Source organism: Vicia villosa, linkage group LG6 (assembly GCF_029867415.1).
Source record: "Vicia villosa cultivar HV-30 ecotype Madison, WI linkage group LG6, Vvil1.0, whole genome shotgun sequence".
Lineage (NCBI taxonomy): Eukaryota > Viridiplantae > Streptophyta > Magnoliopsida > Fabales > Fabaceae > Vicia > Vicia villosa.
Genome location: NC_081185.1, coordinates 120,827,892 through 120,850,272, shown reverse-complemented (window position 1 = coordinate 120,850,272; position 22,381 = coordinate 120,827,892). Strand labels below are relative to the sequence as shown.

The 22,381-nt window shown below is 35.3% G+C and overlaps 2 protein-coding genes across 2 annotated transcripts; both read right to left on the bottom strand.

The window, feature by feature from the left end:
• Positions 1 to 686: 686 nt before the first annotated feature.
• On the bottom strand, positions 687 to 13,600 carry LOC131614542 (LEAF RUST 10 DISEASE-RESISTANCE LOCUS RECEPTOR-LIKE PROTEIN KINASE-like 2.5). The gene is made up of 2 exons (XM_058886113.1): positions 13,099 to 13,600; positions 687 to 1,849 (listed from the first exon to the last, which is right to left on the bottom strand). The coding sequence occupies exons 1-2, from the start codon at positions 13,598 to 13,600 to the stop codon at positions 687 to 689; spliced, it is 1,665 nt and encodes a 554-aa protein (XP_058742096.1).
• Positions 13,601 to 17,905: 4,305 nt separating this feature from the next.
• Positions 17,906 to 21,680, bottom strand: LOC131612228 (receptor-like kinase TMK4). The gene is made up of 3 exons (XM_058884031.1): positions 21,161 to 21,680; positions 19,382 to 20,251; positions 17,906 to 19,032 (listed from the first exon to the last, which is right to left on the bottom strand). Exons 1-3 carry the CDS (start codon positions 21,678 to 21,680, stop codon positions 17,906 to 17,908), a joined length of 2,517 nt encoding a protein of 838 aa, XP_058740014.1.
• Positions 21,681 to 22,381: the final 701 nt, after the last annotated feature.

The following is a 22,381-nucleotide window of genomic DNA, read 5'->3' as shown; positions in this document are numbered from 1 at the left end:
GCACTGACAGTGTAAAATATTTTTACACTGTCAACCAATCACCACCATACATCCAATTAAAACATTATTTTATTTAAAAAAAATTTTAATGATATGGCACATTCATGACTCCCTATTGGATAACAGTGTAAAATAGTTTTACATGCACTACCTTTTAACTCATATTATTTAAATAAAATAATTTTAAAAAATATTTTACAAACAAAATCGATAAAAATTCTACATAAATATTAAAATTAATATAAATAATATTAATAATATATTAAAGTCCAACCGTGCCACGCGTGGGACTATATTCTAATTTCTATTAAAATGTTTACTGTTTAACATATATTGTAACTTTTGATAAGCTTATACTACTAGATATGGGTATTGAAAAATTCAAGGTGTATTTCATGTGACTTAAAATAAATTGAAGAGCGTATACTAGATACGGATATTGAAAAATTCAAGGTGTGTTGCATGTCACTTTAAAATAAATTGAAGAAAAATAGATCATATTATATTTTAGATATGTAAAAAATATATTTAATGTCATGGGTAGCTAGAATTTACCAGCTAAAAATATACGACCATGTTTTGAAGTTTAAACAAAGTATATGCAAAGTTGTATTCAAATATCAACAAATTATTTTTTTACACTACAATCACATCTTCATCGTTGTCTTTGCTGAACTTATTTGTTTTTATGGAACCATTCCTCGATTCCTCGATAAGGTTGATGACTTTGTCTCTGACAAACTGCTTGAAGGCACGCATGAAGTTTGCAATATTGGAATTTCAGGAGAATATAAAAAAGGTTTGGGAGGATATGGAACCGACTGAAGTGGTGCTTGAAGCATTTCTATTACTTTACTAATTGAAGGTCTATTTGATGGTTTTGTTTGAATGCACCATAGACTTACCATAGTAATTTTTCTCACCATATCATTCTCTTCCTCCGTATTTGCTATACAATTCATAGAGTTATTATCTTGCTCAAGATCTTTATAAATCCAATCCGGAAAATATTCAGAAGTACATGAATCTCTAGCACCTGAATTCTTTCTTCTTCCAATCATATCTAAAATTAACATACCATAACTGTATACATCTGATTTGTGAGAAACTCCGCCATTTGTACGACTAAATACTTCTGGTGCTATATATCCTATAGTTCCTCGTGCACCAAGTATAGACACAACACTATCATCTCTTTGACATATTTTAGCTAGTCCAAAATCAGATATTTTTGGGCAAAAATCTTCATCCAAAAGAATATTTTGAGGTTTGATATCAAGATGTAATATCCTTGAAATACATCCTTGATGCAAATATTCTAATCCACGAGCAATGCCCATTGCAATTTTGGACAATGTGTTCCAGTCCAAACTACAAATAGAATCAGAAGACCCACTTTTAAGGATGAAATTATCCAATGACCCTTTGGACATGAATTCATATATCAGCGCTCTTTTGTTTCCATAACAAAAACCCAAAAGCGAGACAATATTGACGTGTGATGTTCTACTAATGCTGGCAACTTCATTTATGAATTCTTCTCCATTTCCCTTGGACTCTTTTATTACTTTCACAGCCACATGACGACCATCAGGTAAGCTTGCTTTGTACACAGTACCATATCCTCCTTGACCTAATTTATCTCGGAATGAGTTTGTCATTCTTTTAACTTCTGCATATCTATATTGTTTTATCGGCACTGACAATTTATAACTTTCCATAAAATTCTCCACAATATGATCACTAGATTTTGTTGTTCCCCTAAATATCCATCTTTGTACTAAAATAAGACACTCCTTACGATAATAAATAATCAATCCAATAAATATTATAAATCCAACTGATGCTCCTGCATATTTGCAAAATAATTATTTTATTTTATCATTGCAAAAGTTAAATACATAATTAGTGATTATACAAATAAACTATTTAAATAATGGTTTTAAATCAGTTGTGTTAGATGCATGGTGATTAGATATTCATATGGAAGGTTATCTATTTACTTGGTTGAAGAGTTTGGACTTCTGATACTTTATTTCAGTTGTTCTCAAAGGAAAAATTATAGAACTTATCAGCTTCTGATCATTATGTCTAATAACCCTGCATCCAACACATCTGATAAAAAAATTTATATAATTTTTTTTATTTTTTATAATTATTTTAAAAAGTAACTCTATATCTTTTTAATTTAAAATTAATTGTATATAAATTTTGTCGAGTTTATTTCTTGTAAATAATTAGAGTTTTTTTAAAGTAGCATTTAGAGAGTATTTTAAGAATTTATATATTTATAAGATATTAAAACAAAAGCGCACATTCTATTCTAAAAGTAACACTTCAATTTCATTAGGGCCACTGCCACACCATCTCATAATTGTATATGCCACCTCTCAAATTGACTTTCAATATTCAAAAGATCAAATATAATTTTTATTTTCTATTGGAGATCACAAGTTCAAATCATAACAAAGTAAAAAAAATAAATTATTTTGAACTAAATGGTGTAGCAAGACAACCATTGCTCAAACTATGTATTTCAAAATTAAAATGGATGTGTGAATCTAAACTCTATAAAACATTTTTTGTTTTCTTGAAAATTACAACAACTAAAATAACACTTTGAAACAATTTTTTTTAATCTCAATGTAGGTCTTGCACAATTTTTTTTTTTAAAGATAATTCACTCTCAATTGATCTTAAAATATAATATAATATGCATACAATCTTTTAATGTTCTATGGAGTACTTCACTAATACATTATTCATATCATATCCAATAAATAAACTAATCATATCCAATAAATAAACTAAAGACAACAAGAGGATATAAAATTTTCCTAAATTCAATTTAAGGGGCAAAGAGGAGAGTCTACGTCCGCCCCGTTTAAAGCCGTCCAAAATTGAGGCAGGATGGGACAGACCAACTTAAACGTCCGAATTCAAAATTCACTACGCCAAATTTGGCTTTTAGCAGCACCCCTACGAAAGCGCTTTTAGAAAAAGCGCTGGCATAGGCTTCGCTAAAGACAAAATTAAAAAACACGCTAAAAAAGCGCTCTAAGAGTGGGGGGGTATGAAAGCGCTTTTAAGAAGCGCTCTGGTAGGGGGGGGTTATGAGAGCGCTTTTCAAAAGCGCTCTGGTAGGGGGGGGTACGAAAGCGCTTTACAAAAGCGCTCTGGTAGGTGGGGGGAACGTGGGGGGAACGAAAGCGCTTTTCAAAAGCGCTCTGGTAGGGGTGTTTAATGAGAGCGCTTTTTGTCAAAAGCGCTGGTATAGACCAGGCTATGAGAGCGCTTTTCAGAAGCGCTTTAGTAGCCTTTATTACTAAAAATTAAAAACCAAAACACGAGTTACTGTTTCTCACTTTCTCTCTTTCTTTTTCTCTCTGCACGCGAACCAGAACCCACCCCTCACCGTCGTCGGTCCTCCGTCCACCACCATCGCGAGAACTTCTTCTCCTCCGTCCACCACCATCGTTTCGTCTCCGTCTCTTCTCCGTCTCTTCTCCAGAAACGTGTGATTTCGGGCTTAGGGTTTGTTCCAGAAACTTCTAAGTGATAGGGTTTTGTGTTCTAATCCACAACCCTAGATTCTCATTTCGTGAAAAAGAAGGTAAATTCTCTTTGAAATCTTCTTGTATCTCAATTGTTATTAGTTATATTCTTCTGTGGTTTTCTGTTTTGGACTGTGTTTGTGCATTGTCTCAGTAGTTGTCAAACTCCCTTGAGTATGAAAATCCTGTTTGTGCTACATCTCTTTCACGTTTTTCTTTTTCTGAAACTGTTCTCTCTTTTCATCTGTGACTGTGGAACCTTTTCAAGATGGTGACATGAAGTTTTGGATAGATTTTAGCCACTGTCAGTATTTTTGAACAATTTTAGTCACTGAATTTTATTAGATAATTTTAACAAAGTTATAAAATAGAAAATAAAAACTGCTTAATCCTTTATTATAGTGTTTAGAGAGACCAAAATATTGTGTTAAAACTGTTAGAATGCTTCTTTACTCTATATGCAAGAGTACATTGTTACTCCTTAATTTAGTTGAATTAAAGTGATTGAGGTAGGTATGAAATGTAATGAATGAATTTAATTCAATGGGCACACAGTAGCACCGAAGGACAGTTTGCTATTTCACTTTTGTTTTTTGGAAACAGACTATAGTTTTAAGATCATGTCCGTCCACTTATAAGATGCAGCTCAAGCTCGTGCGCTTGTCCCACCCTTGTTTTCCTGGTACAGACCACAATTTTAGGCTGACATCCTTAATAGTATTCATCTGTTTATTAGGTGCAGCTCAAAGTCGTGTGTCTATCCCACCCTTGTTTTTCTAAAAAGACTATAGTTTTAGGCTCACATCCTTAATAATGTCCATCTACTCCATTATTTTTTTGAGACTTTAACCAGTCAGTTTGCTAATTCTAAATAAAATCATAACATGTATGCTTTTTAAATTGATTTCAATTATTATTAAAATTGTCATAATTTGTGTTTATTCTATATAAAGAAATTACATAAAAATTCTCCAAAGGTCTGTTTGGGAGGACAATTTTGAAAATAAGGAATGACTTATTTTTTAAATAAAACATTAAAATATTTCTAAGTATATATATTATGGTTTTCTTTAAAAAAATAGTAATTAAAATCTTAAGTATATTATAAGATATAGACATAAAACTATTGTTGATTTCCTTTGTTCAATCGATTTTGTCTTGGTGGTTACTAACTTTGTGAATTTGCTATAGGGGTAACTTGTGTATAGTGAAAGTTTGATCGTTTCCCAGCCTAGTTCGACGTTTGGCGTTTTCTTGAGTTCGGTAACATCCGAGGTAAATTTCTTTCTCAAATTACTGGTATTATGATGAATTTGTCTGAAATTGTGTGATTATATATGTTACGTTTTATTGCTTCGGATTCATTCCGTTTATACTTTGCGTTTTGACAGAAACACATTAGTTTTATGTGTTTATAGAGTTAATATAGGAGGTACTTACTAACTTTGTGAATTGAATTCGCCATAGGGGTTACTTGTGAAGAGTGGAAGTTTGACCGTTGTTGTTTAGCTTAATTAAGACATGGATAAGACATGGATGAATTCAAACCGATTGTCGAAAGAGTACGAGAAAGGGGTATGGGAATTTGTTGAGTTTGCGGTTGCGAACTCCAAAGACCCGCTTCGAATGCCGTGTCCTTGCTTGGGTTGCTGTTATGCCGGGGGTAAGGTTGACGGGAATCAGTTGGGATCTCATTTACTACGGTTTGGAATTGATAGAAGTTATACATGTTGGACAATGCATGGTGAGAAAAGTACCGGGAATGCTGGGTCGAGGTGTAATAGGAAGTATGCTTCAAACGACGATTGCACAGACACATACGATTGTGATCGAGTCGAAGAGATTGCAGAAGCGCTGGAAGAAGATCTAGCGGATTGTCCCAAAATGTTTGAGAGGTTGGTAAGCGATGCAGAGAAACCGTTGTATGATGGTTGTTCAAAATTCACAAGATTGTCTGCGGTGTTAAAGTTGTACAACTTAAAGGCGGACAATGGATGGTCGGATAAAAGTTTCACAGAGTTATTAGCCCTTATGAAAGATATGCTACCAGAGGATAATGTTCTTCCCAATCGAACGTATGAAGCCAAAAAGATGTTGTCTTCTATTGGAATGAGCTATGATAAGATACACGCATGTCCAAACGATTGCGTTTTGTTTCGAAACGAGTATGCAGCGTTGAATGAGTGTCCTAAATGTGGTGCCCCTCGATATAAGAAAAAGTTGTCTCCTGCTAAAGTCTTATGGTATTTTCCTATAATTCCGAGATTTAGACGCATGTATCGTAGTGAGACCGATTCAAGACACTTGACTTGGCATGCAGATGAAAGAATTATTGATGGAAAGTTGCGACATCCGGCAGACTCACCACAATGGAGTAAAGTTGATACTGAATATCCTGAATTTGGAAAAGAAGCAAGAAACCTTCGGTTGTCATTGTCTACTGATGGAATGAACCCGCATGGTATTCAAAGTATCTCGCATAGCACATGGCCTGTGATTCTTATGATTTATAACTTACCTCCGTGGCTATGTATGAAGCGTAAGTACATGATGTTATCTATGCTAATTTCTGGGCCTAAACAACCAGGGAATGACATAGACGTATACTTGGCACCCTTAATCGAAGATTTGAAGTTTTTGTGGGAGAGAGGTGTGGAGGTTTACGATGGGTATAGGAAAGAAAGTTTCAACTTGAGGGCGATGTTGTTTGGAACAATTAATGATTTTCCAGCATACGGAAATCTATCCGGGTACAGCAACAAGGGTCAAAAGGCGTGTCCTGTTTGTGAAGATGAAACCGATACGACACGATTGGCGCTTTGTCAGAAGAATGTCTTTCTCGGCCATCGTAGATTCTTAAATTCTAATCATCACTACCGTGGGTGGAGAAAAGCATTCAATGGAGAGGCCGAACATCGTACAGCCCCGCCTTTTTTGTCAGGTGATCAAATTTTTGAAAAGGTGAAAGATGTGAGCACTCAGTTTGGCAAGCCTTTTGCACATTCAATTGTCAAGGGTGGGTGGAAGAAGAAGTCAATTTTCTTTGAACTTCCATATTGGAAGTCGTTGTACGTAAGACATTTCCTGGATGTTATGCATATTGAAAAAAATGTATTTGACAGCGTTATAGGTACGCTACTCAATATACAAGGAAAGTCTAAGGATGGCGTTAACATAAGGAATGACATGGTAAACATGGGGATGAGAACTGAATTGGCGCCCGTGACGAAAGGAAGACGAACATATCTGCCACCTGCTGTTTACACTCTATCTAGAAAGGAGAAGAAAACATTGTGTAAGTTCCTCAGTGAAGTAAAAGTTCCAGAAGGCTACTCTTCAGATATTAGAAGACTTGTGTCCATGAAAGACCTCAAGTTAAAGAGTTTGAAGACGCATGATTGCCATGTTATAATGGAACATTTTTTACCAATAGGTATACGTTCTATTCTGCCAGAAAAAGTAAGAAGCGCAATAACTAAGCTGTGTTTCTTCTTCAGGTCTATTTGCAGTAAGGTGGTCGATCCCGCGATCTTACCAACATTGCAAAATGAGATAGTTGTTACTTTATGTGATCTTGAAATGTATTTTCCTCCCTCGTTTTTTGACATAATGGTTCATCTAGTCGTTCATCTTGTGAAAGAGACACAACTGTGCGGACCAGCTTATATGAGATGGATGTACCCTGCTGAACGTTATATGAAAATATTAAAAGGGTACGTGAAAAACAGAAGTCGACCGGAGGGTTGTATTGCCGAGCGATACGTTGCTGAAGAAGCGGTTGAGTTTTGTACTGAATATCTGTCAAATGTTCAATCAATTGGACTCCCCAAATCTCATATTGTCGAAAAAAAAGAAGGAAAAAGGCTAATTGGAAATAAAGTTGTGACAGTATCAATGGTCGAACGGGATCAAGTGCACTTGTATGTTCTGCACAATGAGATTGAGGTTGAGCCGTTTGTTGAAATGCACAAAGTTGTTCTCCGAGATTTAAATCCAAATAGAAATGAGAACTGGATAGTACGAGAGCACAATCGAAGTTTCATACCGTGGTTTAGAGATCATATTTATTCAAAGTATCGTTCAGATCCTGCTTCAGTAACAGAAAGGTTGAGATGTTTAGCCTATGGTCCATCTGTAATTGTACTTTCTTATAGCGCATACGCAATTAATGGATACACATTTTATACCAAAGAACAGGATGATAAAAGTACTATGCAAAATAGTGGTGTAACCTTGGTAGCTGAAGCTATGCACATATCAAGTGCGAATGACTTAAATCCGAAATTTGCAAATTTGTCATATTTTGGGGTTATCGAGCGCATTTTGGTGTTTGATTACGCGAAGTTTCAGATTCCTGTATTTGGTTGCAAGTGGGTTGAAAATAATAGTGGCGTACGAATGGATAAGTCAGGATTTTTGCAAGTGGATCTCAATAGGGTAGGGTACAAAGATGAGCCTTTCATTCTAGCCTCTCAAGCTAAACAAGTGTTCTATGTCAATGATCCGACAAGTACGAAATGGTCTATAGTGCTTTTATCTAACAAAATAGTTGATGAAAAAATTGAAGATCAAGGTGATATTGGTGTTGGCATTGAATCTTGTACAAGAAACGATCAAAATGAGAATGAATCTTGTATTAGAAATGATCATAATGAGGGTATTTGGATCAATCCAACCGTCCGCATTGTTAAGAGACGCGTAGTACACAAACCTACCAAGAAAAGAAAGAGACGTTAGTGATAAAGGTAATAGTATACATAGTCCGACTAATTTGTTTTATTCAATTTGGTGCATATTCTCGTTTTGTACATAACTTTTGAACCATGTATCCGCTTGTTGACTTCTTTACATGTAACTATACTATTTTGACGATTCCGGAGCTGCTCATGCACTTATCTTTACATTTCGGGACTATTTTTTTATCGGTTTTGCTTCTGCCCGTAATCAAAAGTCGGGCTTAGGGTCTGAATTTCGGAAAACCGACTTTGTTTTTGAGTCCGTGGCGACGTTTTACCATAGCCATGTAAATTTCGTTCAATTCCGATAACTTTCTTTTTTACGCTTATTTTGATTTGTACCGATTTCGTTTCCGATTTACTTGTACATGCATGGTTTGACTTCCATTTGACTTGTATAGATTGTTAGCTTATTAATAGTGTACTAATGTGCTTTAGTTTGTTTGATACAGGTTCAATGGCTTCAGATAGAGATGCTCCACCTGAAAACCCACCTGAAAACTTACAAGAAAACTCACAAGAAAGAGTTGCTTCGGATACAAATGCTCCACCTGATACTGAAGCAAAAGAGGTTGCACGAGGCATCACTATTATGAGGAGTATCATACGACATAGAGACCAAGGATTAGTGTACCGATTGGAATGGAATTCTGATAAACAACCAATTGGTCCTAATTCTGCAAAGTTGACAAGTTATATTGGTACACTTGTCCGTATGCATATTCCGGTCTCCATAGCTACCTGGAAATCGAAAACGAAAAATTTAGAATTGGAGGATAAAAAACAAGCGATTTGGGAAGAGCTTCAGGTATATATCATATATGGTTAATTGTTGTTATTATCTTGACGATAAATTGTTTAAATTATTTATACTAACACACTATGCGTACGTTTTTTTGCAGAGGACTTTTGAGATACCAGATGAACGTAAAAGCTACATACTTAGTTTGGCCGGCAAGAGATATAGAGGGTGGAAAAGTTTTTTGACAAACACCTATCTTAAGGATAAAGATGGAAAATTTCTTGAAAATGCACCGGGACGGCCAACAAAGTATGCGACCTTCATTGATGAAGCAGATTGGGCTGAGTTTGTAAAGCAAAGAGATGAAGCTTTTCAGAAAAAGAGTGCCACGAATAGGGAGAGAGCATCCAAACCCGCGTATCCATACAAAAAAGGGCGTTTGGGATATGCACGCTTAGAGGATAAAATTGTAAGTAAATAGAAATTCGATTTAATTAATTGTCTACATGTGCATGTTTTAATTGACGATTTTATCGTTTGTGTCAATGCATAGTTGGAGGAGACTAAAAGTGAGGAAGCTTCACTTCCTGTACATGTGTTGTGGAAGGAAGCTCGTGTGGGCAAGAATCACGCTGTCGATCCCGATGTTCAGAGAGTTTATACTGAATGTGTAAGTATAATACTATGTCTTTAATTAAATCAAATGTTTTTTAATATATAAATGACTTTTTATCTCCACTAATAATTATTTAAATGTAAATGAATTACAGGAGACCTTGTCGCAATCGGCATCCACCGGTGAGGAGAGCGTACTTAGTAGAGTACTAGATGCTCCCGAGTATCCCGGTCGGGTGAGGGGTAAGGGTCATGGTGTGACTCCAACCTCTTTTTACAAGAGTCCTAGGAGAAGAAATCCTTCAAATGAAGAAGTGTTGCAAAAGTTGGCGGAATTGCAAGCACAAGTCTCTGAATTGCAAAGAGATAAAGAGGCGTATATGAGAGAAAAATGCAACACTTCATCGGTGAAAGAAACTAGTGATAAGGCTAGTATCAACTATCAAAGGAAATTTCCCGAGGTAATTATAATTTTTTTTCCTTTTAAATTGTTCTATTTTATTAATGATAATGACTTTATATTTACTATTGGTTTAGGGCATTTCATCTTGCCAACTATACTTATCGGAACCGAGTTATCGACTAGTTGGCAAGGGAAAAGTGCACAACACTTCGGGAGATTTACTTCACCACAGACCGCTCCCGGATGGACACCTGAAAGTATCGGTGGATGTTGTATTAGATCGTGATGCGATTCTACCGGTACCTGACATGGTCTCAGAGACGACATTGCTGCGAGATGCAATAGGATCGTTTGTTGCATGGCCCTCGGAGCTCATTACCATTAGTGATGAGGTAAATTGAAAACGATTATGAATCATTTAGTTTTCGAATGTCAATTCTAAACCGTTTATTAATTATGTTTTACATTTTATTTTTAGACTGCTCCTATAAAACCCGCAATTAAGGGTAAAGGGATTTTACAGGAGGAGGAGTCTGTTGCATCGCTAAAAGAGGTACATTTAAAGTGTTAATATATAATCTGAATCAAAATATGCATGATTTTATATTTTACCTAACTTATATGATTTTTAGGCATCCGCTCGGGAGTCACAACAAGTGACGCAGCAGGTTCGTAGCGTACCACCCAGTGGTCCTCCGAAGCAAGCGGCAAGAAAAGGCGGTGCTTTTGTGCCTCGATACCGGGCGACACTCGCAACAATGGTTGATATGTCCGATATGAAGGATGGTGCTTTACGGGAAATCGATATGGATGAAAGTGTCTTCGGTATTGAGTTCAAGTCACATATTACAATTGATGACTTGCAAGAGATTTTTAACCAAGATCAACTAGGCGTCAGTAATATGCATTCATACATCCGGTAATATTCACTCATCCGATATATTATTTAATTAGTCCCACAATATAATTTATTTACACTTTTCAATGAAAAGAATCTAATGTTTATTATGTTTTTATTTAAGGTTGTTGTATGACAGAGTGTTGCGCGGGACTGCATTGTCTAACAGATTCCGGTTCGTGTCTTCCGCCCATTGCAGCGGAATGGAAATTGTTTCGGATCCGGAATCTGTTAGACAGCGCTTAGTCGATAGATTCATGTCCACCGGCAATACAGAATGTCTGCATCTTTGGGCGTATAATACCCGACCAGTAGGGTTAGTTTCTCATTCTTTATTCATCTAATCTCTGTTTCTTTAGTGTATAGCAATATTTTCATATAACCTATTGTTTTAATTTATAGAGCACACTGGTTGCTGCTTGCTATCAACCCGATAAGGGAAGTCGTGTATTATCTGAATTCGGTAAAGGGTGAATGGACCAATTATCCGGCCATGAAGGAAATCGTTGATTTGTAAGTAGGATCGTTCTAAATATATATTCGTGTATATTTATATATTTACTTATTTGTGGGATTGATCTAAACATATGCTTTTATATATTTGTTAATTAGATCAATACAAGTATTCCGTAGTCAACGGGACGCACAGGTATCCCGGACTAAATCAAACAACATCACCTGGATCGAAGTGCAGGTACATTACTTTTCACAAATTTGCTTATAATATTTATGCTACTTGGTAAAACAAGACAACTTATATAGAATCTTATTTGTTTTTCTATGTAGTGTCCGCTACAGCGTAACAGTTCAGACTGCGGATACTTTGTATTGAGGTTTATGAAAGAAATCATTCAGGCGAATCAATTAGAGATTCCTCCCACGGTATAAAGTTATAACTTAAGATAATTTCATATAATTTATTACATTTACCTAAATATATTATTCATATTATGTTTTTGTTTTATAGTACCTTGACGAATTCCGTGCTGCTGGGTACTCGAAGCTAAAGTTAGAAGAAATCAAAGAGGAATTGTGTCAATTTTATATTAAGCTATTTTTCATGCAGATTTGAACTATAATATTGTTGATTTTGTAATGATGTATATATATAATTTTGTAATGATGTATATATATAATTTTGGATATTATAATGGTATATATTAGTATATATATTGTCTTACTGATGGCTGAAATAATATAGTCGAAAATATATTACAGGTCGAAAATATATTACAGGTCGAAAATATTACAGGTCGAAAACATTACAGGTCGACTGGGAGGATTAAATTATAGGCTGCACATAAAAATACCTCATTTAGCAACTACAGCGCTTCTAAAAAGCGCTCTTAAAGGTCCACATACTAGAGCGCTTCTTAGTAAAAGCGCTGGCAAAGACCAGTAAAAAAGCAAAAAAAATTAAAAAATTACGCAGCATACAAAAGCGCTTTTGGAAAGCGCTCTGGTAGGCCCCCCTATGAGAGCGCTTTTTCTGGAAAAAGCGCTCTCATAGGGGGGCCTACCAGAGCGCTTTCCAAAAGCGCTTTTGTATGCTGCGTAATTTTTTAATTTTTTTTGCTTTTTTACTGGTCTTTGCCAGCGCTTTTACTAAGAAGCGCTCTTAAAGGGGGGTCTACCAGAGCGCTTTTTCCAGGAAAGCGCTCTAATAGGGGGTCCTACCAGAGCGCTTTTTCCAGGAAAGCGCTCTTAAAGGGGGGGTCTACCAGAGCGCTTTTAAAAGCGCTTTCGTAGCCTACGCCAGCGCTGGCTATGGCAGCGCTTTAAAGCGCTGTTAAAGGCCAAAAAAAGCGCTGTGAAAGCTGTTCCGTGTTGTAGTGATTTAAGTCCATTCCGTTTACTAACGAGTTGTCGCCAGCACGCCAAATTTTTTACATTTTTAATTTGAATACTATACGGTGCTGTCAAAAATGGGCTAGTCCATATGGGCTAGTCCATATGACCCAGCCCTGAAAAGCCCAAGATCCGTTAAGGCCGGCCTGTTTAGGGTCGAGTAGCCCATATTAACAACTCTAGGTGTAGGTGTAAGTTTTGGTGTAAGAGTAACATTTTTGATTTAGATAACAAGACTTGCACAGGGCCAAATTTTGCAAAACAAAACAATATTGGAAAATATAATGGGTTTAGAAGCATACCTGCTATCCAAACATATTTAAGCCAATCCTTTTCACCTCCAAAAGTCCATTGTTGTAGATTCAAGTTATTGCTAAGGTTAAGTATTTTAAGAGACGGAATTGCTTGAAAGCAACCGTTTGGGATTGTGTCGAAGTTATTGTGGCCGAGATATATGGCTTCGAGGGCGCCTAGACCAGAAAAGTTAGCCAAAGGACCGGTGAGTGAATTGTTGTGGAGATCGATGTGAGTGAGATTAGTGAGAGAGTAGAGATGGGGAGGGAGCGTTCCGGAGAGTGAGCTTGATGGAAGGCTAATGGACACAACTCGATTGGATTCGCAAAAGATGCCTTTCCATTTGCAGTAGTGAGTCGTATTTGACCAAGTAGAAGGAGTTGGAGTGAGTGATTTTATAAGATCGGACATGTAATCTGACTCTTCGTATACTGCATTAGTAATAGCAATTGGAATAATGAACAAGAGGATGGATAAGAAAACAGTTTGTTGGTTTAGTAATATCTTCATGCTTAATTGATGTAAAGAGAATGATACCAAATTTTACAAATAAATACAATGTGTTATTTAGTACAAGACTCTGTCGGTCAATTGCCGTCAAGAAAGGAGTGTTATATTTTATTCATTCATTATAAAAACTGAATAAAAAATTCATCAGTAACCTCAAATTTGAGGGAGTATTATATTATGTTAATTTTGAAAATGAGAGTGTGGCGTGACTATATCGGTCTCATTGCCGTTAAAGAAGGTGTGGCACTCTAGTTTCTTTAATCATTCATTATTATGAAAACTGGATCAAATTTCAAAAGCGGATGATTGAGAACCCATTTTCAAAAGTAGAGTGGATTGAGAAAGTGCAATGAAACCAAATACGAAATTACCATGAAAGCATAAAATCTTGTTGAGAGTCCGAGCTTATAATCTTTTTCTATTCCGAATAAAAATTAGTGAGGGGCTGGGTGGGCCCTTAAAAATTAGTAAGCTTAAAAATTGCAAAATTCTATGTTAACGCGCGCTTGCAAAACTCTGCTAAAAATAGGACAGACGGGACAGACATATTAACGGGAGTGAGCCAAAAAATTTTGTCCGTCCTGCAAAAGAGTGCGGGTAAAACAGGCATGTCTGACAGGTCGGACCCATTTTGCCACTCCTATTTATAGAAATCTAAAAGTGCTCTCTTAAATTTAGAAATACATTCACTAGTTAGTGATACTCCCAAACGCGTTTTGAGTGCCTATTTTCTCCAAAACTAGTCGGCAAGTGTAATTTTCAAATATACGCCGACAATGATTTTGTTAATTTAACAACTCAATGAGAAATATGGAAATGCATTACCAGATTTGTCATGCGAAATTTGAAAGAAAAAAATCACCTTGCATTTTCAAGTGGGAAATTAAATAAAACACCACCTTGCAGGTTTGCTTCACTCATGATCAAAAGACAATTTGTTCTTAAAACTTTACCAAAACATCTTTGCACACTCAATAAACTTTTCTACTTCAAAACAACATTTCTTTCACATCAAAAGAAGTAAAAAAGCTGGAATTTAAAATAATGTACATGTATTTCCTCACTACAACATTTTTACTCTATGACAAAGCCTAATTTTCGGGAGGCAAAATTATTGTTCTCGTTGAGAGTAATAGGCAAAGAATTTTATATTTCGTTGCGGTTGTGTTTACTGGTGTTTTCAGTAAATCAAAGCACAAGTTTTAGTTTACTTAAGGGATTAAATTAAAAAAAAATCATATGGACAATTTGTGTAGAAAGTTTGAGAAAGTGTGCTTTCGTGCTTGGATGTTTGATGTTTGAATGTGGGAAAATGGGATAGAACTTCCAATAAGAACAATGTGGAAGTGTTTAAAGAAATAAAGTAAATAAATAACACAATACAAGTAATGAAATAAGTGCTTTGATTAAAGAATTAGAAAAGGGACGCAAATTCATACATGTTTTCTCACAAACTATTTTCTCTCTCTGACTTGGATACTCGAGTTCTATGAAGAATACTAATAAAATTTGAGAACCCTTATTACATGAATGAATTCAACTTATATACCAAACTTTAGTAACTGTCGATAACAATAAGAAGGGAAACCTAGAAGCTTAAATCCTAATGTAAGAGTGAATTTTGTTTATTATTTGAGTTTGTATAATGATTAATGCATGTGTAGTAGCATAAAACTAAGTTTGTTCATCTTTTTTATGAATTTTGAATGTTAGGGTTTGAACATGAGGTGATGAAATCAATGTCATGAAATCTTATTTTTATGATGCTAAATGATCTTATATGTTAGAATACCTTGTTTCCATGATTAAATTATTGTTTTGGTTGGATTTTAGTGAAGAGTTCGTGTTGTAAAGAATGTTGTTCCCGTAGATATTTTTCTGCAGAATCGTAATCGCGCTTAGCGCGCCCTGTTCTGCAAAATTTTATATTTTTGGTAATTGAACTAGGTATTTGGGTGCTTAAAATTTATCATGAGTTGTGGTGAATTTTCCATATTTTTCTGGAATCGTTTGGTATGGTTTTGAATCAATTCTTTAAGATAACATGATACTTGAATTTCCATGTATGTATGTTTGAATTATGATTACTTGAGAATAACATTGTTGAGCTTTGTTTTTCTATACTTGTTATTTAGTGATGTGTTGATTTGGTGAGTATTGTGGAGATGTTTTCATGTGTATTTGATAACATGAAATTGTGTATGTTTGTGCAAATGTGTGGTGAATTCATATGTGATGAATTGGTGAGATATATGCTGGTATATTAAGATTGAGAGATGATATTAATTGAATATGGTTGTTTATATTTGCACATGCATTCATTTATCAGGTGAGAAAGAGACTTTGTTTGGTAGTTCCGTTGGGAGCTATTGACTTGTCCCAAACCGTGGAGATGTGTTTAAAGTCTAGAGGACGGACTTATTTTGGTGGTTATCTGTCTGGAGACGAGAGAAGCGCTAAATCCGTTAAGGATAACACTGGTACCACATGCATTTGCGTTGAGTCGCATTGGAGTCACATGAGTCGATGTGAAGTGTGTTGTGATGTGATTATGTGCAATTTGTGTGATTTGTGCGTTGGTGATAATTATGATTGGATTTCTTGTGTATCTTGAATCTTTTGCGCCATGTTGTAAATGCAAAACATGTGATATGTATATAAAATGGTTTAATAAATATTTTTTTGGAAGTGTGATGAATTTGTTGTTGTATACTGTTATAATTTGGTTATTATTATATATTTTCATAATGATATGAATTCTCACCCTTCTGTTAAAATGATGTTTTGTACGAAATTGCTCAGGCGACGAGGAGTAGATGTGCTTGTGTGCTCACGAGGATATAACCGAGGATTTTTTATGTTGTTTTACCGTTTTACTAGGTAGAGATAGTCTCATGCCCTGGTTATGTAACACACTTGGGGTTTCATTTGATTTCATGTTTATTGTTGTTTTGAGAGATATTGTATTACTCTCTTTACATTTTGGATTTATGTTGGATTATATGATGTGGCTGTAGTGCCTAATGTTTTATGCATGATTATATGATATGAGATTTAATAATTGGTATCGCATTATTATTCCGCTGTGATGTGCATATGAAATATGATATTCAAATGTGTGTTATAGACATGACTAGATGCATTATATCGTTTTGTTTTTTTTTGTTCTTTGTATTTCAACAAATGTGACACCCTTGGATTGATATGCATGATATATTACTCTGATTTATGTTATATTTTATGCGAGGTTAGAGGGGGGGTTTGTGTTACATGTTAACCCAATGAAATAAAAGGAAATCATTTCCTCCAAAACCTTACTTATATTCTCCTGAAATGCCATCATTACAACAATCGTATGTGTCCTCCAACGATTTGTTAGAGACAAATTGATCAACCTTACTGAAGAGTGGTTCTACTAATAACTTGGAATATTTTATTTACATTCTACTTATTCAGTAAACCAAAATTTAATGTCATCCATTTTTATTCGATTCTGTTTTAAATGACATTCAAACACCCTGAATATTTCAGTATTCATACCAGTAAGTGCATATCAAATGTTACAATATACTGTGTTGAATTCTCTGATGCGAATCTTGTTTACAAAACTCAAAAATAAAATGATCCCACTTGAACAGATATAGCATTGGGACCATAATATGGAAATCCAATGAATGCAGAACGTCATAATGAAGTATGCTTATGCTCTTCGTATGAACTCAGTTGTGCAGTAAAATGGAAGCTTCTCGTGCCTCCCTGTGTTCAGAATATTGTTGGAGAGAAACTAAGAAGTTAATTTAGCAGTCGGTTAGTTAGTTGGAAAGTTAGTTAGTTTGTGATATAAGTTACTATATCATACATGTGATAAATCTTATTGTCCAAAAGTGAAGAGAGAAGAATCAAGGATGGGCTTTTGTTTGGATGCAAATAATAGAGATTTGCAGAGTTTGTTGAAAAAACTAAGTAGCTTTGCTGATCCATGAATGATTGAATAGAGAAGGAGATATAAAAACTCGAGAAAGGGAAAGAAAGGGTTCAAGAAATTGAATGGAGAAGTGGTTATGAGCTCTAATACCATGTTAATATCAAGAGGATTACTCAGTTAATTAGAAAAAAAAATTCATTATGAATGAATAATGTTTTGCTGTTACAGAACACAAAGGTGCAAAAGCTATATATAGCTTAGGTACATAGGAGAGAATAATTAAGGTAAATACATTCTTCATTTTTAGGTTCATTCTTCATTTTTTACCTTGCCGGACTTATTTGAATTTACAATCTTCAACAAGGTTGATGAATTTGTCTCTAACAAATAACTCGAAGACACGAAGACTGTTGTGATGATGGAATTTTAGGAGTATATAAGTAAGGCTTTGGAGGAAATGGCAATGCCTGAAGTGATCCTTGTAACATTTCTATTACTTTATTCATCGATGGTTTATCTAACGGATTTGTTTGAATGCACCATAGATTGACCATGGTAATCATTCTTACCATGCCTTTTTCTTCCTCTGAGTTTTCTATGCATTTTACAAAGTTATTACCTTGCTCGAGATCCTTATAAATCCAGTCTGGAAAACACATATCAGAAGTAGATGATCCTCCATTATCATAATTTTTTCTTCCTCCAATCATTTCAAGAATTAACATACCGTAGCTGTATACATCTGACTTGTGAGAAACTCCACCATATGTTCGACTAAATACTTCTAGTGCTATGTACCCTATAGTACCTCTTTTACCAAGTAAAGACACAATACTATCATTCCTCTGACATATTTTTTCTAGTCCAAAATCAGAGATTTTTGGGCAAAAATTTTCATCCAAAAGAATGTTTTGAGGTTTGATATCAAGATGGAGAATCCTTGAAGTACATCCTTGATGCAAGTATTCTAGTCCTCGAGCAATGCCAATTGCAATTTGGTACAATGTTTTCCAATAAAAATTACAAATAACATCAGAAAATCCCCTTTTAAAGATGAATGTATCCAATGATCCTCTGGGCATGAATTCATATATTAGTGCTCTTTTGTTCTCATAACAAAAACCCAAAAGTGCGACGATGTTCACATGTGACGTTCTACTAATACTAGCAACTTCATTTATAAATTCTTCTCCATTTCCCTTTGTTTCGTTTATTACTTTCACTTCCACTTGACGACCATTAGGTAAGATTGCTTTGTAAACAATGCCATATCCTCCTTGACCTAACTTATCTCGGAATGAATTTGTCATTCTTTTCACTTCAGCATATCTATATTGCTTAATTGGCACTGACAAATTATAACTCTGTATGAAATCTTCCACATTATGGTCAGTAGATTTTTTAATTTTCTTGAAGATCCACCTCTGTATAAAAGCAGGACACCACTTGCATTTAAAAGAAATCACCACAATAAGTATTACAATGCCAATACTAAACAAAGAGGCCCCTGCATAGAAAAAAAGTGAATGAAAATTATAAACAAGCTTCAATCTAAAACATTTTTTTGTTTTAACTCGAGTAATCTTGAGTTTAGATACAGCCTAGATATCGATTGTTCTAGTTAAAAGTTAAACTCAATCACTACCAATATTTTCAACTTTAGTTGAAGTTATATGCCATTTGAGTATAACCACTTAGCTAAGTAAAGAGCAGAGGCCAGTGCCCAGATTTTCTATAGGATGTATATAGTACTAGAGACTTGTTTAAAACCTTATAACACTTGTAGATGGTCAAATTAATAAGCAATATTATAACAAGACAAAATAAGATTGAAATATATGTTATGACATTCATACCTGCAATCCAACCAGGTCTTAGTGTTGTTTTAGATGAGCCTCCATCAAGCGAAACAGACGTATTTTGCCCAAGCAAAACATTTCCATTTGTAATTAAGTTAATGTTGGATGGAAATTTTGGAATTTGTCCAGACAGATTATTATTGGACACATCAAGAAGCTGAAGATGAGGCAAAGTTGTTAGACTATATGGTATTGGTCCAGTTAAACTATTGCCAGCAAGAGTCAAGATCACTAAATTTGTTAAATTGGAAAATGCTGGAGAAATAGTTCCTACTAATTGTAGATTCCCAAAATTAATACCCACAATCTTTCCTTTTCGACACGTAAACAATTCCTCATCTGAACAAAAATCATTCCCTTTATTTGACGGATAAACAGAATACTCAAGAGCTTTAAAAATTTCAAGCAAAATCGCATCTTTGGGATCACAAGGTCCAACATCGCTTCTACAAAAATGATTTCCTTTCCATGTTGCCTTAACACCCTTGTGAAACACAGGTATAGGCCCTTTAAGTAAATTATCATCTAAAGAGATGGTGGTCAAGGAAGAGAGAGCAAGCAACGAAGGTGGAACTAAACCAGCAAAGAGATTCGAATGAAGTTGAAGATCGAACAAATGAGTGCAATTAGATAAGTTGGGAATTTCGCCCTTGAAGGCGTTGTTGTGAAGCCATGCTTGAGACAAAAATTTCATAGATGATAACATATCAATTGTATCCTCGAACCTATTCAGCTGATTGTCGAGCTTTAAATACCTTACACCAGATTTCCCATGAGACGCGGGAAGAGATCCTTGAAAGTTGTTATGAGAAAGAACAAGAGAATACAAACTAGGAAACCAATCGAACATTTGAGATGGCAAGGAGCCTAAGATTAGGGGTGTTCGCGGTGCGGTTTGGGCGGTTTTGACGAAAAAAATCATCCAAACCGCAAGAGAAAAAATAGTGCGGTTTGGTTTGGTTCAGTTGGCTTTTAAAAAAAAATCCGAACCAAACCAAACCAAACTAATGCGGTTTGGTTCAGTTCGGTTGGTTCGGTTTTTTATAAATATTTTATTGAACCATACATATACATATAGATGACAACATAACTTTATATTTAGACATTCATACACTATCAAATAACAACAAAACTCGTCATATTTTGACAGTGACTTTTTATTTAATTTGTAAAAATTAAATTAGACAAAAGTGGAATAATAAACATAAAATAATAGTATAAAATAATATAAAAATTATTAGAATGAAACAAAAAAATAGAAGAGACGAGAGATTAGTGAAGGTGAAGAAGAAAAAACAATAGAGTTGAATGATTAGAGAAGAAGATGTGCGATAAAAACGAAACTGAAATAGATAACATTTGCATAGAAATGAGAAAATGAAAAAGAAAGAATATAAGAGAGTAGAGATTATAGAAAAAGAGGGAAGATGTATGTGGAAAAGAAGGCGCGATAATGCTATTAGATATTTGAGAAGATCGGGACTAAAATCATGTGTGTAAGGATGAGAAAATTGTTCTTAATCATAAGGTTAAGGTATTATAAATTTAAGTTTGGGTTGGATGTGAGTTAATTAAAAGTTAGGTTTTAACATAATGCGGTTTGATTCGGTTTGGTTCGGTTTACAAAATACAAACCGCAAACCAAACCGAACCGTGCGGTTTTATTAAAAGATGACCCAAACTAATCCGAACCAAATGCAGTTTTTTGCGGTTTCGGTTTGGTTTGATTTGGTTTGCGGTTTTCTATTGGGTTGGTTTGGTTTTGATCACCCCTACCTAAGATATTTGTAGCTTCAAGATCGAGCGTGTGCATCAACGAGCACTCACTTAATTCCTTAGGGAATAACCACGGCAAGAGATTCAAGTTATTGCTAAGGTTTAGTGTTTGTAGAGCTGGCATTCCCATAAAGTAAAATTCTGGGATAGAGGTGAAGTTATTGTAACTAAGGGACACAGTTTGTAGTGCGACGAGACCAGACATAAAAGGCAAAGGACCGGTGAGTGAATTGTTGTGAAGATCAATATGGATGAGATTAGTGAGAGTGTCGAGACTAGAAGGGAGTGTCCCTTGGAGTGAGCTTGATGGGAGTTTAATGGAAACAACTCGATTAGATCGACATACGATGTCGTTCCATTTGCATAAGTGAGTGTTGTTAGACCATCCTATAGGTGTTGGGGTAAGTGCTTTCAAAAGTTTGGACATGTAAATGTAATCATCATCTTTTTCTACAATAATAACTGTAATCCCAATTATGAGAAAGTAGTACAAAACAAATCGTTTGGGATAAGTCTTCATGTTAGAAATCGGGTATGATAATCTTGGATAACTTCGAAGAATCGTGTTCGTACACTTTCCGAACAAAGTATTTCGACCCTATTCTTGCCTGGGTTCACGAAATCTTTGCGGGGATAATTCTCGAGGAACAATCTTTTTCTGGCAAAAGAAAATGATTAGGAATGTAAAGAGGAAGTATAATTTTTTGTATCCGAAACCGAGGCAAAATGACTCCTTATATAGGAGATCAACAATAGAAACCGAAATGAGACACCTGTTCGGTAAAAACGGTTATGTCGGTTGGGAAATGACACACTTGTTCGGTAAAAACGGTTATGTCGACCCCGACGGGGCGCTGCCCCGCACCCCGCCAGGGACTCCGCCCCTTGGAACCCCGTTTCTATTATTCGTATTCAATTGCACGTTTGGCTCTACGAGCGTGCACTCCGCACTACCCTAACTCGTTTCAAGCTTAACGCATAATTGCATCGGCCTACAGTAAATCACATTACTACCAAAATACATTAATGATACTAAAATCACCAACAAACTCCCCCCATTTTAGTGTAATCCTTGATTTACTCACAGGTATAACGATCAAACAAATGCATAGACGAAAATGTCTTGCGATTGAATTTTCATCATAGTACAATTACACATTCCAAATACTCGAAAATCAGGGTGTCACAATGATTGAACCCGTCAATCCAATTGAATATCTG

Bases quoted from the DNA above. Each gene is read 5' to 3' on its own strand.
- LOC131614542 (XM_058886113.1), bottom strand. From the start codon at position 13,600: ATGAAGATATTACTAAACCAACAAACTGTTTTCTTATCCATCCTCTTG. The intron at 1,850-13,098 runs GTATGCTTCTAA...GCAAATATGCAG, and splicing joins TAAATATGTTTGGATAGCAG to GAGCATCAGTTGGATTTATA.
- LOC131612228 (XM_058884031.1), bottom strand. From the start codon at position 21,680: ATGAAGACTTATCCCAAACGATTTGTTTTGTACTACTTTCTCATAATT. The intron at 20,252-21,160 runs GTAGGGGTGATC...CCCTAATCTTAG, and splicing joins TGAAGCTACAAATATCTTAG to GCTCCTTGCCATCTCAAATG. The intron at 19,033-19,381 runs GTATGAATGTCA...TTTTCTATGCAG, and splicing joins AAGACCTGGTTGGATTGCAG to GGGCCTCTTTGTTTAGTATT.